This window comes from Perognathus longimembris, chromosome 3 (assembly GCF_023159225.1).
Source record: "Perognathus longimembris pacificus isolate PPM17 chromosome 3, ASM2315922v1, whole genome shotgun sequence".
Lineage (NCBI taxonomy): Eukaryota > Metazoa > Chordata > Mammalia > Rodentia > Heteromyidae > Perognathus > Perognathus longimembris.
In genome coordinates this window covers 6,939,169-6,961,806 of record NC_063163.1, presented here as the reverse complement: position 1 = coordinate 6,961,806, position 22,638 = coordinate 6,939,169, and the positions used below count along the sequence as shown (strand labels likewise).

At 39.3% G+C, this 22,638-nt stretch overlaps 1 protein-coding gene across 1 annotated transcript in view; it reads right to left on the bottom strand.

The window, feature by feature from the left end:
* Window positions 1-22,638, bottom strand: part of Nalcn (sodium leak channel, non-selective) — a 212,017-nt gene that overhangs the window by 71,151 nt on the left and 118,228 nt on the right. Inside the window, exons 14-15 of the mRNA XM_048341128.1 lie at window positions 21,162-21,299; window positions 12,291-12,365 (exon numbers count right to left, since the gene is read on the bottom strand). Of these exons, the coding sequence (XP_048197085.1) occupies window positions 12,291-12,365; window positions 21,162-21,299 (213 nt within the window). The remainder of the gene's footprint in view (window positions 1-12,290; window positions 12,366-21,161; window positions 21,300-22,638) is intronic.

Genomic DNA, 22,638 nt, shown 5'->3' with positions numbered 1-22,638 from the left:
AGTGAATCATATCAATACAAGAACTGGATATGAAGTTAGGATATTTATACCAATCCCTCCAAAAGCAGGCCATTTAACAAAAAAAAGAGTAATTATAATTGCAAATGTCCATTAAAAATGCAAAGATCATGAGTTTGGAAGGGAAGGCACATACTGCAGAGACGGCTAAGCTTCGTCCCTTTATGTTGAAAACCCCAATGTACAGAATGGAGAAAAGAGAGCGTCAATAATACCTCCAACCGCGCTTGACGTCTGCCTCTCACCGAGAGATCAGATGATCGCTCTGTAGCAGAGTCACTCAGTAAAAGGAGAGAAAAACCACACATATGCAAAGGAAAAAAACGGGAAATTAGAATCTAAGCAATCCATTTCAACCCTTGAGCTTTCAAAATATAAGTCATCTGAGCTCATGCTCTTCTACAGCTCAGCAGCCGTCTCTGTGAGCTATCGGACACGGGGGGTGGCTGAAAGCTTTTCCCGTCTCCGGGCTTCCCTGGAAAGCTGAGGTAATTGCTCTGTGGGGCACAGAACCTGCTCTGCCTCATCACTTCAATCGTCCGTGCTCCTCCCTGGGCTGCCTTCTTGTGCAGGTACTCACTTCCTTTCTGCAGGCTCTGGCACATCACTGAATCGGAGGATAACATTAAATAGAATTAGGAGGGTGGGGGGATTTTTTTTTTATGTGTGTAGTGTTCCTAATAAAAACAATTTCAAAACCATCCAGACTTGTGAACCACTCTCATTTTCACAGCAAGTCTATGCTAGCTGGAAACACGTGCATGGATGGTATGGGTTAATGAAACTGGAAGCAAGGTTTTTGGCTGCTGTGTGTATTGAGAAATGACCACACTGTGTCCAAGGGAGGAAAGAGAGTTCTTCCTTGTGGTTCTGGGAGCACGTGAAGGCTGCTCTCTGCCTCTCGCACGATGGCACTTGCTGACTTTCCTGGCCCCATCTATGGCATAACAATTCAAGATAGTTTTCACAAAGCCTAAAGGATTATGATACATGCCAAGGGAGTTGCGTTAGCTAATTTGTTTATGTAGTTTTACGACACAAGTTTCATGGCTTCTGGGTTAAAACAGATGGGGTATCTGGAGTAATGATCAAACACATTGGCTTTAAATGATATCCCTGGGTTATTATAAAATCTTGCTATAAAACTGTACAGAAAAATCCCCCAGTGGCTTGGTAAATCTATTAGTTTCTCAAAGGGAGAAACTATCATTTTTGGCTGCATGCAAAGGGCAGTCAACTCGCATGATTACATAGGAGACAGCAATATTACGCACTTCTAAAACGTTTCCTTAAAAAACAGGAAAAAAAAATCTTTCATAAATCCTGTACTCTCAAGGTCAAGTTGGGGATTTAATTGCTTTGGCAAATCTACTGAGACCATTCATGTAAAACTGGTGGGCTTATTTCACTGTTGGCTCAATGAGCACAATAATCATATTTTTGTATGACATCTGGCACCCTGAAACATTCACAGCAATTTAATCACGCGTGGATTAATTGCATGCAATATATTCTTTGACACACAGATTCTAATCTGTTATTCATCCATCCACCCATCCTCCCATCCTCCCATCCACCCATCCATCCATCCATCCATCCACCCACCCATCCATCCATCCATCCATCCATCCATCCATCCATCCATCCATCCATCTATCCACCTATCATATACCCATTCACTCACCCACCCTTTCACCCACCAACCCCTCCCTCCCTCCCTCCCTCCCTCCCTCCCACCCTCCCTCCCTCCTTCCTCCCTCTCTCTCTCCTATTTGCCAAGTAAGGAGGTTGGAGAGAATTGTGGGTGCTGTGTATTTGGGAGACCCATGGGCCCTGGGAGGGGAGCAGGTGCTCTATGCTCTGGTTTGGGCCCCCGGGTGAGCACTTACCAAGGGCTGTTGTTTGATATTACATTGTGAGATTGCTGGGATGTGCATGAAATATTTCTTTTCATGCTCTTCACACTGAACTTACAATCTTACAACTTCTAAATGTCCTCCAAGAGGTTACTTGGACAACACGGTAAACAATATTTATAACTATGCCAAGCTAGTGGCAACTTCAATAAATTCTGAACAGAAATATGAATCTGTTTTAAAAGGAGATTGCCTTATTATACTGAGTGGATAGATTATACTTATTGGCTGTTAAAATCCCATTAATGGAATGAATTCCTTCTTCGTCAGTGGTGATGAATAAAGGATTGTTTTGCTATGTTTTCTGTTCCTCTAGATCCCAAACTCCTCTATTTTATGTTATATCTCTCTTGTTCTATTCAATTGGGACACAATTGTTTTGGTTTGGGAAATTACTGAGTCATAGGGATATGCTTATTATGATAAAAATACATTTTTCCATATAAGCTACATATTTAGTTCATTTTGAAAGATGACTATCCTATAGCATGGAAACCCAAATACCGAAAGGAATTAAATATATGTGTATTTGTATGTGTGTAAACATATATGCAGCCTGCACGCGTGCATGGGTACATGTATGTGGGCATGTGTGCGTATGTATGTGTGTGAAACTGGAGATTTGACTACAAGCTTCCTCATTCCTGGACTAAATTGTTTATCCCGCCCTCCTCCCACAATGTTTGCAATCAACACATTCATATTTACTTCTGCACTTTCTATTCCTCTTATTTGGAACAGTTTTTCCTACTTTTTAAACACAGTTTGATCTACCATTTCTGATACAACTCCTAGGATCTGCCTCTAATCGAAATTAAGCACATACTCTCTTCTGTGTACCTTGTATTTTCCCCGCCTTACTGCCCAAGGCTTTGCCTTCTGGCTTTCTAATTATGCATGTCTTCCCTCCACTAGTGAGGAGAGGAACAGAGAAGGCCACAGCAACACTGGACCCCAAATAGAAAAATACCAGCCATTTGTAATATGTCTCATCACTCCATTATGCCTTCCTGGAATTCTTTATGATGTGGAGTCAATCATACTAACACACATGAGTAGTATCTTTTTTTTTTTTTTGGAGTGGAGAAGCAATAGTCACATTGGATTTTCTCTTAGAAAAAATCATCCAAAGCATTTGGCTCCTAATGGATTGTGTGCACTAACTTCTCAAGATGCAGTAGTGTCGATGCAGTGTGAACTTGGCATAATGCTTTGCAGATGTATGCATCTTTGAGCAATGCAACACACCTAACTTATATGTTGTTATGAGAGCTCACCATAGAAAACCTATTCCTACTTATGGACATTCACTTTAAACCTACATAAGAATTTCAAAAAGCATAGAGTCCCTGTATACCCTGGATCCAGCTTTCTTAATGTTAACATCTTCCATAACCACATACCAAATGTTCAAAACCAAGACATTAACTTTGGACAAATACCTCTTTTTTGGCAGTCCAGGGGATTGGCTTCTTTCCTCTTGAACCACAGCACCACTTCTGGCTTTTTCTGTTTATGTGGTGCTGAGGAATTGAACCCAGGGCTTCGTGCATGCAAGGCAAGCATTCTACCGCTAAGCCACATTCCCAGCCCCGGGACAAATACTTTTAACTAAAGTGTTGGGCTCATTTCGGATTACCCAGGCTTCTGCCTGAATGAACTTTTTTTTCAGTTTCATAATTCCATCTAGGACACAACATTACAGTTCTTGGCCCTATCTCCTATTATTTCAGTTGGCTCTCTCTCTCTCTCTCTCCTGCTCTCTCTCCCTTCCTCCTTTCCCTCCTTTTGTCTAATGTCTTGGCATCACGGAATGCTAGCACAAGAACCTTACTTAGCCCTAGCTCTCTTTCACTGTCACGAGTACTCACAGTGCCCCCATCCCCAGGGGATACACCTCAAGATTCATCATCAAGTTTGTCAGTTAGGCACTGCGAGATGAACAACAACAACACGGGAATAGTTCTGCCATACTATAATAAAAGTTATGTGGCTATGATGCTCCCCGACTCAAGATACCTTACTGCGTTTTCACTTAAAGGAAGCGCTCGCAGCTTCTCTTTCTTGTGCCTCAATGGCCAGCATGGCTGCTCTTGGGCTTGGGGGCCGTGATTAAGGAAGACAGGCTTGCTCTAATGCCAGTAGTTTGAGAGAGACCCTCCTGAGCAACAGCGCGAGGCCTTCTCCCACAAATACCAAAACTATGAACGCTGGTATCATTTTGGGTTGAACAAGCTTGGATTACAGTCGAATCACAACACAAATAGAGTCATTTAAAGGAGAAGACACCCGTTTTAGCCTTGAGCCCCCACGGTGGGTGGAGTTTGGACCCCGCCAGCACTCTGTCTCCTTAAGTAGTCCCTTTCCAGGCGATGAAGGTCACACAAGTCCTGGATCAGTCCTGAGTGAGCCCACGGTCAGCTGTAGATTACATTTTTATACCTTAATCATAGGGCTTATTGGCTGCACTATGAAAATTTACACTAATTGACACACTATGCAAAAAAAAAAAAGTGGTTGCTGTCTTTCAACAGTCAATGTGCTTTACTTGAAGCCAGTGGCTGTATCAAGAGGTTCTAGCAGCTGCGCAGCTCAGCGAGCACCTAACTCTATCCTAGACAAGACCTAGCTTGGTAATCTGACAGTGCGAGCGTCAGCTGTCTTGTATGATTGCTTCTGAACGTCTTGACTTGCTTGGTCATCTTGGACCCACAGGCCAGGCAGCAAATTAACAATGCTTGACCAGGAAAATCCATGTAAATAGCCCTCTAGGCCCCAAACCCTGAAGCCTGAAATACTTCTCATCCCATGGACTTGGATAAGGCATGCTCAACCTGTATTCAAATTAGACTTGAGAGCAGAGAACTTATTTGTTAGTCTTATTTCTTTTGTTCCTGGTACAATGTCTTGGTCATAGAGGGAATTGAATATTTGTGAATAAATGAATAATGAGATGGTGAAGATGCAGTGGGAGAGATAGGAAAGTCTTTGAACTCTTCAGAAACGAGAACCAGACAAGATGTATGAAGCTTGAGTCCTAAAGGAACCGGGGCAGTGACGAGGCCTCCGGTATGTTCAAATCAGGCTTCTCAGACTACACAAGGTAAAACACATTATTCCACCTGCTCAGGGAGACTTGTAGCACAGCTACGAAAGTGCCTTTTGGGGATTCAGCAAATGTCAGACACTGCATAAAATCAAAAACCAATTGTCACACTATTTTCTTAGAGCCATAACAATCTAGCTTCCCACTGCTTTGTGACAGGATCTAGAAAGCTGTTGGGGTGCTTTCCCTTCTTTTTCTTGCTGTTTTTTTCCCCCAATGGTTCAATGCAGTAAGTTTCTAAAAGTTTTCTTCTTTTTATTAAAGGAAGTAAAATGAAATAACGACCTCATTGCTAAGGTGTGTGTGGTCTTGGATTAGGGGGGAGTCGGAGTGTCATCTGTTCCCCAAGTTTGGGCATGTTTTCCTTTCCAACATCACTCTTTTAACAATAATCGGACAAGGCAAATGGGAAATTACTTCCTATGGGAAAATAGACTAAAAATTATTTTGAACTAACCCAATAAAGAGCAACACAACCAACAACTCCATAACATCACCTTGAAAAGATGATCTTAGAGGTGTGCTTTTGGGTTCATTCAATGGTCAAAGCTAAATTAAACTAAAAAGGGAATCTCTGCCTTTCACTAGATGAGGAGGATCAAGGTATCCCAAATGGGATTCCCGGAAGGCGATCATGTTCAGGGTAAGCGCACGGAGAGTGACACGGATGAAGCATGGAGTGAAGTCCTTCTTCCAGCATTGGAAGCTGTACGTGTATACAATTTGGGAATTTGACCTCATTTTAATGGATTTTATCTGAAAAGGCCTTATTTTTCAACCATCCCACATCCAGTAGATACTAAACAGAGATTATGGATTTTTATGGTGAAAACATTTCAACTCATGTGAAGAGCACATCTGATTAAAAAAAATAAAACTAGTATACATTAGCCATACATGCCATTTTCATGCATGTCTGCAATGGATTCTCTCTACCAATGAATGTCATCCTCTCTACCAATGAATGTCATCCTCTCTGTCGCTTTCCCATCTCCCTTCCCAAAACAACTTCCACAGGTCTCACTGTTTTGTTTTCATAGATGCAAACAATCTACTTTGACCATTCACATCCTCGTTAGTCTCCCTTGTTAGTTCACTTGTGTCCTGCCAGTTCCCTCTCAACAGAATGCTCCTCATTCCCCTCTCCTCCATCTCCTCATGAATTGACAGCGTTCATTGTGGTTCTTTTTGTTGCTTTCATATATAGTTGCCATGTATTTTGAAATTATTCATTCTTTATTTTTCCTTTCCCCTTCTCCAAGGGGAACATAACTATTGGGGGCTTGAACTCAGGGCTTGGGTGCTAGAACTTTAGCACCTTTTTTTTTTTTTTTTTTGCTCAAGACTGGAACTTTTACCGATTGAACCACAGGTCCACATCTGGATTCTTAGTGGTTAATTGGCCTGCCTGCCTGCCTGCCTGCCTGGGCTGGCTTCAAACTATGATCCTTAGATTTCAGTTTCCTGAATAGCTAGGATTACAGGCATGAGCCACTATTATATAGCTAGGATGTCAGTCCTATCAGTTACCAAAATTTTTTTTTTTATTTGACTTCCTCCATCCCTAAATTAGACCTGATTCCACAGACAATTGGCTGTTCCCAATTTTAGAACTGACTGGTACATTTCTAAGCTGCTATTTTGATAGTGATAACTGACATCCCCAAATGCAGAGTCTTTGCTGTGACTTGACTTAAACCTTGGTCTAAACAGGTCTGTCTAAGATACTTCCTTTCTTTAAGCTGATCTTACTACTGCTCAAGTCTTCATGTGATGTAAGAATTTGTTTATTGTAGAAAAGAAGTGCAACTTGGATGAAACTTCTTCAGAAAGCTTCTTCCATCACAGATAAAAGTCCTATACCAATGGCCTTTTGAGATCCGTGTGATAGAAAATGACATTACGTTGAAAATGTTAAGAGTCATGTTCAACCTGAACACCAGTAGAGAAGGTTCAAGTGGCATCTGATAGCATCAAGCACTTAGAGTCAAACGTGGAGTGATCCAGCCCGCACACTCTAATGATTTATAGTTCTTCAGGGTATCGATTCTTTACCATGGGGAGCCGAGCACTTCCCAAAGCAGTAGAAATCCTACATATCTGTTTCTTCCAGCTGAGCGTGTTCTACTTGTGAACCCCAGTATGTTGTACAAGTATTATGCTCTGTGTATACCACAAGTGAAATAAAGTTGGGCAGCACTGTAGTGAGTTGCTGCTAACATAAATAAAGGAAGTTTCCACAACCAGTTGACATGTTTTCTGAACATTTAGAGCATGTCACAGCTGAGAGGATGGGCCGTTCACCTTTGCCGCCGGGCCGTCCTCCCCTCCCCACTTTCTGCCAGTTGAGTCTGTACACACATACACTCCGGAACCTGCTTTTTGTGCTCTCTCACACCATCTCTTTACTGGTAATTTGATGGCAAATTTTAAAGTTAGGGATTAATTGTGGTAAAACTATGTAACCTAAATTTACCGCAGTATCCATTTTTAAGTGTGCAAGTCATTAGTGTTAAGTATACTCATTTGTTATACAGAACCTTATCTAAACAAATATATTAATTTCCTACACACATGCTACATGCATATAAGCATATATACATACACACAAACAACGTACATAAGTATGATACTAGTATTGCCTATTAGATTATGGAGGCTTGGAAGTCTTTCCTCTGCCTTCTGGAGACATAGGAAAGCCAGGGGTAGAGTCTGAGGGCCTGAGAGGCAGCGAGCTGATGGTTTTTGGGGAGGAAGGCAGGGGGAAATCAGTAACTCAGCTCAAGCAATCAGGCAGAGAGGAAATTCAACTTCCTGCACCCTTTTCTTTTCTTTTCTTTTCTTTTCTTTTTTACTTTCCTGGGGCTCTCAAAAGATTCTGTGATGATCCTGGATGCTGAAGAAGAGAATCTCTCAATTCCAAGGCTAATCTTTCGCAGAAACATCATCCCAAATGCTATTTTACCAGTTGTTTTCTTTTTTTTTTTACTGGCAAAAAAATAAAACTTTACCAATGAACCTGACATGTATAATCAACCCTCATATGGGCTAAACAAAAATATTATCCTGAAGCTCACATTTATTTAAAAGACATGATATTTTTTATTTTTAGGTTTTTTTTTTTTTTTTGCTTAAAGAATCCCAGTTAATAAAAGCAAGTAGCTTCTTTAAATAACTACTCACCGCTACTCAGTGAACTGCATCAAAGATCAACATTATCACACTTGAATCAGATTCAAATGAGAAAGGATTCACAGATAGGAAAGCAGTTTTTAATTTCATAGCTTTGACTTTAATCTAAATGGACTATCTGTACTTCAATTTTCAATAATTGTTTCCTTGAGGCTTCTCTGTAGATTTTTTTTCTAATAGTTTGGTGAATTTATACTAGCTTCAAGAAAACCATTTATAGATATCTTGCACTGAATTTGCAAAACTATCATTAAAACTATGAGTCCTCTCCTTTTCCCAAGTTTGAAAAGGTCCAAAACCACATTCCCCAGAGTTTGCAGTCATTGTCTCCTAAGGCTGTTTGAAGATTAGTTTAGGCCATGATTTTGTTGTTGCTGTTTGTTTTTAACTCTTATGCCAACTGAGCTGCCTTTTCTGCAGTTTACCACATTCACAGATCATTTCATTTCTAATCCAAAGGATCTTATGTAGAAAACCATTTTATATGGGGACTTTTCCTGTGTGTGCAGTTAGGCTGGAGTTTTGGAACAATTCTTATTTTGAGTGTAACCAAAGAAAAGCTACATTAGTGGCAATCATGACACACACTAGTGATATCTTGGGAGGGAGTGGATACAACTGGTACTAATATGGGGAAGCTCACAAAATTTATTCCTAAAAAGCTCTTTTATTTTCTCTCTTAATCTTATCTTCAAAACAGAAAACAATCCCCAGCTTTTCCTTCACCAAAATTCATGGTTACACCTTTTTTTTTTTCTCAAAAGAAGGATTACCTGAGGACACCTGAGAGCTTTAGCATTAAATGCCACTGGTTCTGATTAACTATCTGATATTTGAAGTGAACAAAGAGGTATTTTTTGACAGTTTTCAAAGCTTTTCTGCTTAACCCACTTCCATTTCTCAGAAAACAGAACCTCATCTCAATAGTTATTGGGTGACTATATTGATGACTCTGTCATACTAAATATCATTATTTATAAAAAATATTAATAGTCCTGTTGGTATGCTCTATTGCATGCCTGACTTATGATAGATATTTATATACAGATGTAGATTGATTCAATACAGTTTAGAGGTTCAGAGTCTAGAATTTGAGTCCAAATTACCTGTGTGTAACTCCTAGCTCTGCTATTTGTTGACCATGAGAACTTAGGCAAATTATTTAACTTCTTATTGACTTATTTTCCTTAGTTCTAAGATAGGTATAATAATAATACTTTTACTGCATGGTGATTTTGAAGTGGAAATACAAATGGTTTGGCACTGACTAAGAATTCAACAAATATTATGGAAATTACAGACTAGTGAGTAGAACCAGTTAAATATTAAGTTAGAACTGAACTAAGATAGGATTTAGAACATATGGTACTTTCTGAAAAATATTTTCCTAGCATTTCAATTAAAATGTTTAACTTAACTAATTCCAGTCTCTAGGGGTAGTGAAAATAGTGTATACACATTTAATATCAAAAGCTAGTTCATTATACATAGAAAATTGTATACTGGATATTTAAGACAAGCTATAACATCGAGCACAATGCTTGAGTACCCATATTATTATGGACACAAGGGTACACATGAATGTGTATGTAGGTGTTTATGTTCTTGAAATTATTCTACCTGAAAAGCCAAGATCATAAAAAATAAGGAAAATCGTGAAAATAAAAAATACACCATTATTTAAACTAATGAAATCATAAAACATCCTGATGCAAAAGTGAAATTAAATGAACCAGGCACATTTTTATTTGCTCCAATGAATTTCAACTATGAAATTGAGGGCATCTCAGCTATGAATATAACAGGTGAATTTAACAGATACATAGTTTCAGTTCAATTACGAGCAAGAACAATGTGAAGAGCATTAATGAAAATGGAAGTTCTGCTTTATTTTGATTGGAGTCTTCAGTGCTCAAGTATCTTTTAACCATTCAAAGTAAATACTCCAAATTATAGGTTAGCACAATTGAATAATCAATTCTGCTGTTCCGAACTTCCAGAAACACAAAGCCTACTAATACCTAGCAACTGATTAAATAAAAATCATTGTATAACTAATGACATATACTAACAATGAAGAGCCATGTCCTGATGATTTGTGCTGTTATTTTTTTTTACTGGGGCCAGATAAAAATAAAATGAGATGTCTAACATGAGTGTTAGGTATGTAAATGACAAAAGTAAAGTTAAAAAAATTTAAAGAAGGAGTTGGGGATATAGCCTAGTGGCAAGAGTGCCTGCCTCGGATACATGAGGCCCTAGGTTCGATTCCCCAGCACCACATATACAGAAAACGGCCAGAAGTGGTGCTGTGGCTCAAGTGGCAGAGTGCTAGCCTTGAGCAGGAAGAAGCCAGGGACAGTGCTCAGGCCCTGAGTCCAAGGCCCAGGACTGGCCAAAAAAAAAAAAAAAAAAAAAAAAAAAAAAGAAAAAAAAATTTAAAGAAGCCATATATATGTGTGTATTCATAGGCTAAAAGACAGAAGAAAATTAATACTGCAAAATATCTTTGATTTGAATTCTTACATTGAAGATTTTGCTACCAATACACTTTTCCCACTTCTTTCTAGTAGGAAAATTATTTAACTGTGGGCTAGAATTATATGGCCAGTAATTGGGTTACCCCACAGTGAATAAGACTGTAGTGCCAGTTGGGAAAAAATTGAATGGTTTTAATTTGGTATATAAATACACATTTTATCATATTATGTCAGGGGGTATTCACAATCTCTGCATACTCAACATGTTGTTCAGGAAAAATCTGTACCTAAACACCAGATTTGGGAAGTCACTCTTCATCAGAGGATTTTGTTTTTTGTCATAACAAATAGAACAGTTGATGCTTTTCAATTTTGTACTCACATACTACCGATATTTTTTTTTACAAGAGTAACACAAAGTATCTTGAATCAATGGCATAAAATAATGCCCCAAATCTCACTTGAATATCCTCTCCTTGGTAATGTAAAAGTGAAAGATCTAGAAAAAAAAATCTCTACCACAGGCTATTTACCTCTGTAGCGCTGGATCAGTTTAAAAAATACCTTCCTCAGTATGTGCAAGGTAGGGATTATTATCTAAAATGGAACTTTATACTCCTGGTTAAAGCAGTGGTGTTACCGAGAAGGGTTATAGAAATACAGAGTTCAAAGTAAATGTTACATATGTTTATAGCAATTAAAATAATTCTTGATAGTTATGTTTTATTTCTGTGTTAAAAATAGACAACTTTTGACATTTCTGGTAGTACTGCTGTTGCTCTTTGTTTGGTTCTGTCTGTTCACATCTCAGCTATCCTTTCTGAGTTGTAGGCAGTCATCCAAGAAAACTTTACTGATGTCTTTCTCTCTCAGCAAACCTACTTCTCAAAGTGTTTGTACTCTTCAGTGGAGCCAAATATGCAAACCAAGTATCCTTCATGCGACAGAGATGATGGGAATAGCTACTCATTTACACCTGCTATCGTTCCACTGTTAATCACAGGACCTTAAGCGACTTCTATTTCCATCCTTTGGGTATAATACTCAATGCCATGACACACAGTCTGTTTTATAATGAGGCACAAGTCTGAGCATTTATTCGACTCTATTTCTTATAATCACTATGGTCACCCAGATTAAAATTTTCTTTTAATGTGTAGAGGTCAGAAAAGTCAGTGCTTAATTTTTTTGTGATCATGATCAAAGACATTATATATAATTAGGCAAAATGGCAATCTGTTTCTGCATCATTTGATTTTCAAAAATCTTTTATTTAATGGTTCCCAAGTCCAACTTATTACACTATGCCCATCTTACTTTTTCTCAAATATAGTAATATAAAAGTATCCCTAGGAATTTTATAGTTATGCAGTTTACTCTCTATTATATTAGATAAAAGTTATATTTAGAAAGAATCTTGTTTTGCCAGCTCAGACTGTCTACACTTAATAAATTCATTTGGATTTTCTTTGAGGCTCAAACATTTTTTTATTAAAGTAAGCATAGGGTTTGCATTTAGTTATTTTGTCTTTGATTTTTCTAAATGCAGTTCAGAAAAATCTTTCATGCATTACTTACTTGTTTAAGCTTCTTTAGGTCTTCATCAAGTTCTAAGTTGTCCAAAATAACAGCAACAAACAAACTCAGGAGAATCTATAAAATGGTTAAATAATAATGAAAAAGAAACCCCACATGCAATAAGTCTCTAACTAATTCATTTAATATAAAATATCCTGCTAAGATATATTACCATATAATTCATAAGGTGAGAGACAAATATCCAGTCTGAGTCATGTTATCAGCAAATACACGAAAATAAATGCACGTGCTAACTGAAATAAACCGTATGAATATTAATTTGCTTCATGATGTCAATTTATAAAGGAAATAAGGAAAAGCCTAATTTTTTTTTTTGGTAATTTCACAATCCTACTTCTAAGACTATTTGCTCAGAAAGTATTCTAAAGTCTTGATAAAAAGCTTAATATGCAAAAGTGCTTGTAGGGTTATTTGCAATCACCAAATACTGGCAATCATACCCAGCCTTGAATGAGTCGTTGATGCCGTTCTAGCTACATGATGAAATGTGTGTAGCCACTAAACACTTGCATTATCCTAGGTCCCAGATGGCCTTCCCTGCTTCTGTCAGCTGCTGAAGTTCCTGTCCTGGTGCGGTCCCCACCCCCTGATTATGTATAACTGGGAAGTTAAGGGAATGGTAGAAGGCAGCATACACGGTAAGGCAATAAGAGCCATGTGGTTTTTACCTACTTTCTCTTGGACTATGTGCTCTGGAAGAGGCCTGGTGCGAGACACTACGAAAAGACCCACAGAGTGATGACCTGGGGCTTCCTTCCAGCAGCCCACAAAAAGCGGAGGTCCCCTTCCAATTGTCATGGGAGTGACTCATCTTGAAATAGTCTCAGCCTACGAATGGCTTCCAGGCGACCACAGCCCCTGCCCTATCTTGGGCATCATTTTGTAGGACACTGAACAACAGTTGCTCAGGAAACCTGGTCCCGTGTCCCTGACTCACAGAATCAACATCGGGTAAATGAGACGAATTCGTTACTAAACATCGAACATCTGGGTAATTTGTTAGGTAGTACTAGATAACCAGTGCTTTGAAATGTTATAGTAGTAGTGTTGAAAACTGCTTCTGTAACAATAGTAAGATTACAGATGGCAGAAGTCTAGCTAGCCATAGAAAAGAGTGATGGAGAAAATGCTAGGAGATACTTTACAAATGCTAATGTGCCATTTGGGTAGTAAATAATGAGGTTCCTCCCTTTCTAGGCTATATCCTAAGCTAAAAAAGATACATACTTTTTTTTTAGAACAGGCCAATAGTAGTAAAGAAAGAACATGACTATATAATTGTTCCAAAATATTTTAATTTCTAGTGCTCCTTTCAATTTGGAATTCTATGTGTCTTGTGTTTATGACATTATCTTTTGCATTCCTTTTTTTTAATAGCTTCATTTTCATTGTTAACAAATGATTCCCATTTGTTAATATTAGGTGGTTGAGCATGAAGGTTAGAAAGTTGAGGGAAACCTGACTTTGATTTTTGGTACCAGAGAGAGAGAGTTCTGCAGAAGTTAATGGCTAGCTCTCCTTCAGGGTTAAGGAGACTATAATAAGGAGGCAATTGTGACAGGTAGGTACACTTGGCTGGTGTTAGAACCAGTCCTATTCTTTTTAATAGCCACGTCAATGGGGATTTGAGGAAGATGCAGAATGGCCTAGAAATGAGTCTCCTATTGCCATAACCACTTCTGCTATAACTCTAACAGGTGGCCATCAGGTTTACTCTGTTGGTTTTGTTTGTTTTCGCGTTTTCTCTGGTGTTTTTGTTTAATGCCTATGATGCAGTTCTGTCAAACTGGTTCACAGACACAGTAACTGGATAGTTACTGGATAGTGTTAAGAGCAATTTGGCAAAAGATGGTTAGATAGCAGAATGATGTCCTTCCTTCATTTGAAAACCAACAGTGCATTATATATGGTTCTTGGAAAAAAGATAAAGTTACACTCAGAGAAGAAGACCAGAGAGGGAAGTGGTTTTCTTCCTGCACTTTCTCCTTATCCTGGCAGATTCAAGTTTGACTTTCACAGTAGACAAGAGAAGGCACATCTTCCATGGAAAGTGTAGACGGTTATTTGCAATAGGTAACCCTAAACTTCAGGACTGAGGACAAAAGGTTAAGGGGAGATTATGAGCAACCAATTTAAGATTAATAGAAGAGAAAGCTTAACGTTTTCATTAAGCTAGCATTAAACCTAATTTCATTCTTGGAAGATCTCTGTGTTTAAGTTTCATCATTCAACTGACAGACTGATGTCAAAACCCGACAGTCATGAGCCGCAGAAATGGATTATGTGGATCGCAGCTTGCGATTCCTCCCACAGGAGGAATTCCTCCACCCATTCCTCCCTTCAGGTCTCCAGCATAAGGCACACACTGTGGTAAGGTCAGGACCTGGCACCCCAATGGGGCTGTGGAAAATCTGCCCGGAGGCTAGCTAAGCTCCTTGGAATGGAAATGAACAGTGAGGGAGACCAGAGTGAGTGGGGCAGCTGATCATGAAGTGGTGGAAATCACTTTGTAGTTCTTGTTGTAGACGCTAATAAGGATACAGTAATGAGCATGACCAAGAAGTAGAGGTGAGAGAAAGCTGCCAGCCTGGATACCATCATTTACCTTGTCAGTCATCTATTATTTTCCTACAAACTCAAAGTGGAATTGGACCAAGGGAACAGGCTGGCCTGGTATCTGCCACTTACCAACACATGGCATCGTTAGTCATGAGAAGGAGTGACAGGTCCTCATTTGGAAAGTAAGACTCATTCGTCAATTCCCTGGGCATTTGTGTTTGCTCTGTTTTTATATAAGGTTGAGGGGATACTCATTAATAATCCGGATCCATTACCCCAGTCTGGATCTTGCTTTCATCCATGGCCACAGGTGCTACGCTAAAAGGTTTTCCATGGCCATTATGTGCAGTTTATAGGTTTACATTAAAAACTATTGATGCAATAATGATTATTTAATAGGGACTTGCCACGTTAAGCCATAAGAGTGTCATCATGTATGAGAAACACTTTTATATGCGGATAGGTGTAAATTATGCAATAGCTGTGAACTGTGTAATTCTTTCTCTCCCCTCCCTCCCTCCCTCCCTCCCTCCCTCCCTCCCTCCCTCCCTCCCTCCCTCCCTCCCACCCTTTCTTTTGAACGCAGGGCCTCTTACTTGCTCAGTAGGTGTTCTACCACTAGAGCCATTCTCCAAAGCCCCCTGAAGTCTTAAAAGTCAGTTAGGATTTTTATGAATGTTGTGACATCATTTGTGAAACTTCAAAAGTGAAAATTTCAGGGTCCATGTGCCTTCTGCTTTGCTATCTCCCAGGTGTTTGGCTACTGTCTTGTCTCTTAGGATTTTTCTCTTTCTCCCTTTTACTTTTCACACCATCCTGAAAATGCACAGATTCACCTGATCTAAGTGCTTGCTAGGCATTGCAAGCTTTATACAGTTAACCATAGAGTTGTTTTTCTGACATTCATGCGTGATACATTCTATAAATGACTAATACAATGGCATTTCCAAGTTTTATTTCCTCAGTCACTCTCTTCGACCCACGGTGGCTCTCCTCTATATACATAAGACTCACTAGGAGCTGAGTGCCAGTGGCTCATGCCTGTGGTCTGAGGCCAGATTAGGCAGAAAAACCTAGGAGAAATCTATAATTAAGCAGCAAATGTAGGAAGGAAAGCTGTGGCCCAAGGGGTAGAGTGCTAGCTTTGGGAGAAAAATCCATGAGAGATTAACAGGGCTGGAGTCCGAGCGCCAGTACAGGTCCAAGAAAAACAACAACAACAACTCACCTTGGGGCTAGAACAATTCAGATTGCTGGAAGCTATGTTTTATTATTTTAAGTGGATAGCCTTATCACTTGGAAAGGATTTACTTGGTTAATAGTTTTTATCACTATGTTAACATATTCTATTTTTTATTTCTCTTTAACACTAGACTTCACGTAGTCTTAACGTGATCCTATCTATTGTTCCCCTTTTCTTTTTCTTTTTTTTCACGGAACCTTAGTTTTATTCCTTTATCTTTTAGATAGCTTTTAGTGGGCTCTTTGGCTAAAATACTACCCTTCTGATCTTTAAATTATTTTCAAGTATGCAGCAAAAACACAGCAGGAGTCAAATTAATATCCTCCATTCTTGTGGTACAGTTCCCTTTATCTCTCTCTCTTTCCTCTCTCTCTCTCTCTCTTTCTCTCTCCCTTGCTCTCTTACCATTTTGAAGAAGGCCCTCTTAAGCTCTTACAGGCTTTACTATGAAACCATTCCTTTTTTATATGGGTCAACAAAAAGTCAAATGTAATCAGAGCAGTGTAAAATGTGATCCATTCAATGCAGATGCACTTTTAAATGAACTCTATCAAATCAAGTTATTTAATTTACACTTTGGAATGCACATTTCTATCAGCAAAATATGACTGTTCTCAGCAAGCTGCCACTACCAAGGCAGAATCAAGAGATTGCTGTGCTAATTTCAGCACTTCAAAGGTAACAAAAAGACCATCCACAATAAATGCTTAATTACATTTTCTCTCCTTTCTGTATTTGCATCACAGATCTTTTCCTTTGAGATATTAATAAAGGGAGAAACACCCAAGGAGGAGAAATAGAATCTCCCCACTAGGCACATCTCCCCCCTTCCTGACCTCCAAATCACTGGCAAAAGTGATAGAAGAGATAAATTCAACAAGCATTTTGCAGACTGCAATCAATTGGAGCAGCAATACAGAGTACATGCATGCAGAACGGAGATTTTAAAGGGACAATAGGTAATCATTATGAATATGCATTTGCTATACACTTGAGCTTGATTTTTATTGTAAGCCGACAAATTGGTGCCCCCAGGAGCAATAAAACTGCCTGTTGTTTCTTATTCCAGGACAATCAGCAGGTAAACTTTTGTTGTTTTGTTGTTGTTGTTTGGCACCTGCCTGTGTCTGAGATGGCTACATCAGAAACTCACCAGGCTGCATGGCACCGCTTGTGGGAATGGATGAAAGGCACCTAACAGATCGTGTATTTATGTAGATTTCTCCCAATTTGAGTCCAGATGTTTTGAAATATTTTATAAACCGAAACATACAAAACTTAATAAAATTCTCACGTTAAGTCTACAGATTTATGGAATAGAGATTTGAGCTTGAAATATGTTTTCCATTTTAGAGTCCTGTGATGTGTGACACAGGCCTATCACCTTGAAGCAGAATATTGGCACACACTGTCTGGTGGGATGGCTTGGGTCTCGAATGCCAGCTACTCGGGAGGGAGAACTCTGGTGGAGGTCTACAGTTTGAGGTCAGCTTGGGCGCCAGGGGCTCACGCCTGTAATCCTAGCTTCTCAGGAGCCTGAGATCTGAGGATTCCCAATTCCAAATCAGCCCAGGCAGGAAAGTTCCTGAGACAGGTACCTCCAATTAACCCCCAGACAACTGTTAGTGGCACTGTGGCTCAAAGTAGTAGAACATTAGCCTTGACCACAAAAGCTCAAGGACAACGCTCAGGCCCTGAGTTCAAGCCAAAGCAGCACATGAACAACAACAACAAACAACAACAACAACAACAATAGTGCGTGAGATCCCCATCTCAGCCAATAAAAAGGAGATATGTGCCTCTCTTTCCAGTGTAAACCAGAGACTCATGCTTCAGGTTTACCTAGGCAAAAATCAAGTACCTATAAAAAAAATAAAACAAAAATGAGATGGGCTGGGGCAGGGACTTCCAAGCCTCTAGGCAGCCACATAGCTCCCCCAAGTGGCAAAGCACCTGCCTAGCAAGCACAAGGCCCCCAGTTCAAAAGCAAGTACCTACCACCAAACCCCAAATCTCCAAAACAACGCCCCAGCTGTTTTACTGATTATATTTTGAATATTTCAAAGCAGTTTAATCTGAAACCACATGGAAGAAGACATTTATCATTTGGGCACTGATTTTGTAGCAAGTACCAATGTACAATACTCCCCCAACCCCCACTTTAGTCACTTGTGCTTCTAGGCAGAAGTCATTACTTGAATGGCAGGAACTGTATTTTTTTGCTGATGGGTTTGTATCAACTAGTGCTAATTGACTAACACTTTGGACAGTATGAAAGTTATCTCTTACACATGGTAGTAGAGGGATTGAGAGAATTAGAGTCCATCTAGTAGAGGTTATTTATTTGTCAGCCATTAAGGGTACACAGGGCAAGAAAGACAATTGCTCACAATGTTTTAAGCAAAATCTCAGTGACATGTAGAAAGTGACTGTAGTGGCTGGAATTTGGGGTGTACTCATGCCATACTCTTGATTTTAATTTAGTTACATGCTATTTTGTTTTACTAAATAATTATCTTACTAAATAATGTTAAAATGTTATTTAAATAGAAGTGTCAAACTAGTTTAGCATTTGGTTTCAGATTTAATAACTAGCTAAGTCCAATAAATACTCTAACCACTGAAATTGTCACTTAAATATGGGTGGGGAAAACTGATGAGTTCTATTAAGCCATAGATTTCCTCTAATTTATGCTATAAATAAATTAATCTAAGTCAGGTCAAAGTGAGAAGAAAAGCTTTTCTAAAAAAAAGAACATGGAGGAGAATTTTTTTTTATTAGGTTAGCAATAGTTCAAATGAGATATAGCCCTAAAGGAACAATCAATGGCTTTAACCATGTCAAAAAAGATGTGAAAAGATATCACAAAGTGGAATACTCAGAGGAGATATTTGCAATGTAGGGAGTAGTCAAAGGGCTAATATGGGGAGCATGTGTATCACTCCCTCAAGTGAACTTAAAATCACAACCTGGTCCACGGAAGAAAACACTTAAAGCAAGCGATGAGGGGAACAGGAAAAGAAGTGCTCCCTTAACAATGACTAAAGGGCAAAAATGCAGTTTTAGGAAGAGTGATATACCTAAGATACACTGGCAAGAGCATCAGAATCTGAAAATCCAAACATTATGGAGGATGATTAAGAAATGTAAGAGAACCGGAATCTCCACCACTGTATTGTTTCAGAGCTGAGTTAGGACGGTTTTCCCGCACCAGGGCCACGTGTCTATGGTTCATAATCCCCACGGTGAGGATGCCAGGCTTTGAGGATCACAGGGCCGCATCCAGGTCATGAGAGCTTGCTTACGTAACCACTGAAAGATGCAGAAACAGAGCTGGATATGATCCCACCAGGGACTGGTGCAGGATGTTTGAGGACTTACAGCCAACAGAGGCTACCTAGGGAGTCCCCGTCTCAAAAAGCCAGTAAGTAAATAGTGAAAATAAAACCGCAGTCGCCAGCTGTAACTCGCTGGATGCATAAATACAAGTGGTGGACTGGCTTTAGTATCTGGGCCTGAGAACTTTGATTGAGGGACTTGGGCTGATTCAGGACGGAGGCACCGCACTTGTGGCATAGACTGCAGAGGAGTTAGACTTTGGGAAACAGTCTAAAAAGCCATCAGGAAGGTGGCTGAAAAGTAAATAGGGGATATTTAATCAATAGCCCAGTATACGGCTGTATATACTAGTGACTGAATTAGCTCCATGGGTATTGATGAAACGATCTCAGCTGTAACAGAGCACTTGTAAAACTAAAATATGGTAACCTGAATTTCAAAATTCACAGTGTAAAATGTATGCAATCATAACCTTACATTTAAGATACTGCAGATTTTAATAGATTTTTCTATCCATGAGAAATCTGTGTGTTTCAGTGATTGGAAACTACATATTTATTTTTACATCTGAATGAATCTGAAATAGCAATGGACCTTGTGAAGAATGTGTATAGTTTAATTGTTGTCTTCCTTAGTGTTATCAAAGCGAGTTTTTCTATAATTGATAGATGTTAAATTGAGTGAAATATAATTTTAAAACTAAAATATGGGCTCATACGAAATTCATCAGTGCTTTTGCTTTTTCCTGGGAGAGAAAGCATACAGCAAAAAAGAAAGAAGAGAGACAAGGAATTGGTCTAAAAGGGGATATAAGTGACACATTAAACTGATTAAGTACATTTTGCTTCTATAAATTGAAAGCCTGTGACTTAATAGAATATAATTTTAACATTTGTCAGGATGTCCTTTAAGTATGCACAGCCATCGTTTTTAAAGTTAAAGAAACCTAATTCCATCAGCGCCCAGCTTCTAACTCGAACTTGTAACATAGCCCTTGAATACAGCTTAGCTTATTAAATATAAACTATTTACACGCAGGTATGGATTTGGCATTAGGAAGAACTAAGAACTGTACTTCCCACTTGTCAGAATCTGTATTGTGTCTGTCTTTCTTTGATTTAAATATAAATACATTGAAGGGAAAAAAAAATCTATGTGACAGGCATCAGTTTTATGTGATCTGGTATTCAGCTTTCTGGGGCTTTTATTTTATTTTCATCTATGTTTTATTTTCTCCCATGTGTTTCGTTCACACATTGTACAAAACTCTGTGCTGATTTCTAATTAAATGACTGCACCCTGAGGTCTGCGGCTTCTGTCCTTGGTGTAATTACAGCTGTGAAGAGGCAGTGCGGAAATCGGCAACGGCGTCTTCACACAGCAAAGAAAGGAGTCACGGAGGTCTAGTGTGATCTGTGAAGGTTTCAAGCTAGTTAAATTGGTGTGCGAATATGAGGTTTCTGTCTCGTGTTGTCTCCTGTTCTCTGATGCAAACACTCATCACGACGTGAGACACTGTGTCTGAACCAACAGCTCTTCACGTGGCCCTCAGGTGTGTAGGACTGGGAACTGCAGAGGTCTGATCCCCACCGGGTGCTCTGAGTCCGTCTTGTAGCTCCCAGTGCGAAAGGGACCACTTGCGAAATGTCAGGGGACGCCAATCCATTGTGGATTTTCGGATATAACGGAAAAGAAAGGTGAAACTTACCAGAGTTGCAAAGAGATGGTAGAGAATGAAGTAGATGGCAACCACGGGTGCCCACATGTGGCCCACCGCGTTGAGAGTCTGGTCCATCACGTCCACCCATCCTTCCTGGGTGAGGATCTGGAACATGGACATGAAGGCCTAGCAGGGGGAAGAATGAATGCCGGTTCAGCTCCATCTCCAGGGCCCTGTTGAGAGCCCTGCTCTCAGTATTATGGATTCTTACCTGATTCATCAGGGAAGAACAGTCTTGATGCAGCCAATGAGGAAAGTCTTAAAGCACTGTATCTAACCATTCTAGAAGCTAAAATAATGATACTGAGTTTAAAAAGAGCCTCGGTGCTGGCAAATATTATTGAGCAAATTAGAAAAAAAAATTCAGAAGCTTCTCTTAGTTGCCTTTTAGTATTTCCCTCTTTCGATGAGAAAACGATTTCACATTCCCAACAGATTTATTTACTTCTGCTGCAGCTGCCAGGAGAAACTTATTATTTTATAGTGAATTACATTTGATTGTCTAAGGCATATAAGAGAATAATAATGACTTTAATTTTATTTTTATGGTACTCATTTATCAAGTTATTTCAGCTATCACATTAAACATGTGACTCTTTTAAAAAGAAGTATTTCTGAACAATATTTCCATGCTGTGCAACTTTACAAAGACACATTTTTCATGGTTTAAAGAAATATCCAAAGCAGAATGAAGCTTGCAGAAGAAGTCAAGAACGAAAAACACCCAGGATATTCCAAAAACGGCAGTCAAGTTGAGTGTCATACAATTACTGCGAAAATCTTTGGGTAGGTCCATCTTACATGGATATATATGATTTACATGCACATCTTTGACTCATGTGTCTTCTGTATCTTAGAGATCAATAAAAGCCTCTTAATGACTTTGTGAGGATGTCTGTAATACTTTTCCCACCCCCCTCACCCCCAGTACTGGTGTTTGAATTCAGGGCCTTGCACCCATTACACTGGTGCTCTACCACTGGAGCCTGCCAAGTTTGCTTTCATGGGCTTCAGATACAATCTAGTCTTTTTTCTTTTTTTTTTGCATGGGCCAGCATGGGCTTTGATCTTCCTAGTAACAGTTTCTGCACAGCTGGGACTATAGGCACTACCTAATGCTTTGCTTTTCATTGGTTGGGATGGGGTCTCTCTTACTTTTTGCCAGAACTTTCTTGGAACCCCAGTCTGATCATCTGTGCCTTCCCAGTAGCTGGACCACAGGAGCAAGCTACTGTCTGCAGCTAATAAACGCTTTGTCATGAGGCTTTATGATAATGTTTACAAATTTGGACAACTGTAGTCTAGTGACTTTGCAATTTTTTACATAGGCTTCAATGCTATCAAGTCCATTAAAGAATAAAGTCCAGGATAACACAAAGAAAGACTGAGGCTGAGGTAAAAGCTGTATTATAAAAGTTGTCTTAGAGCCAAGAGGAAGATAAGGAAGCTGAGACTCAAAATTGAG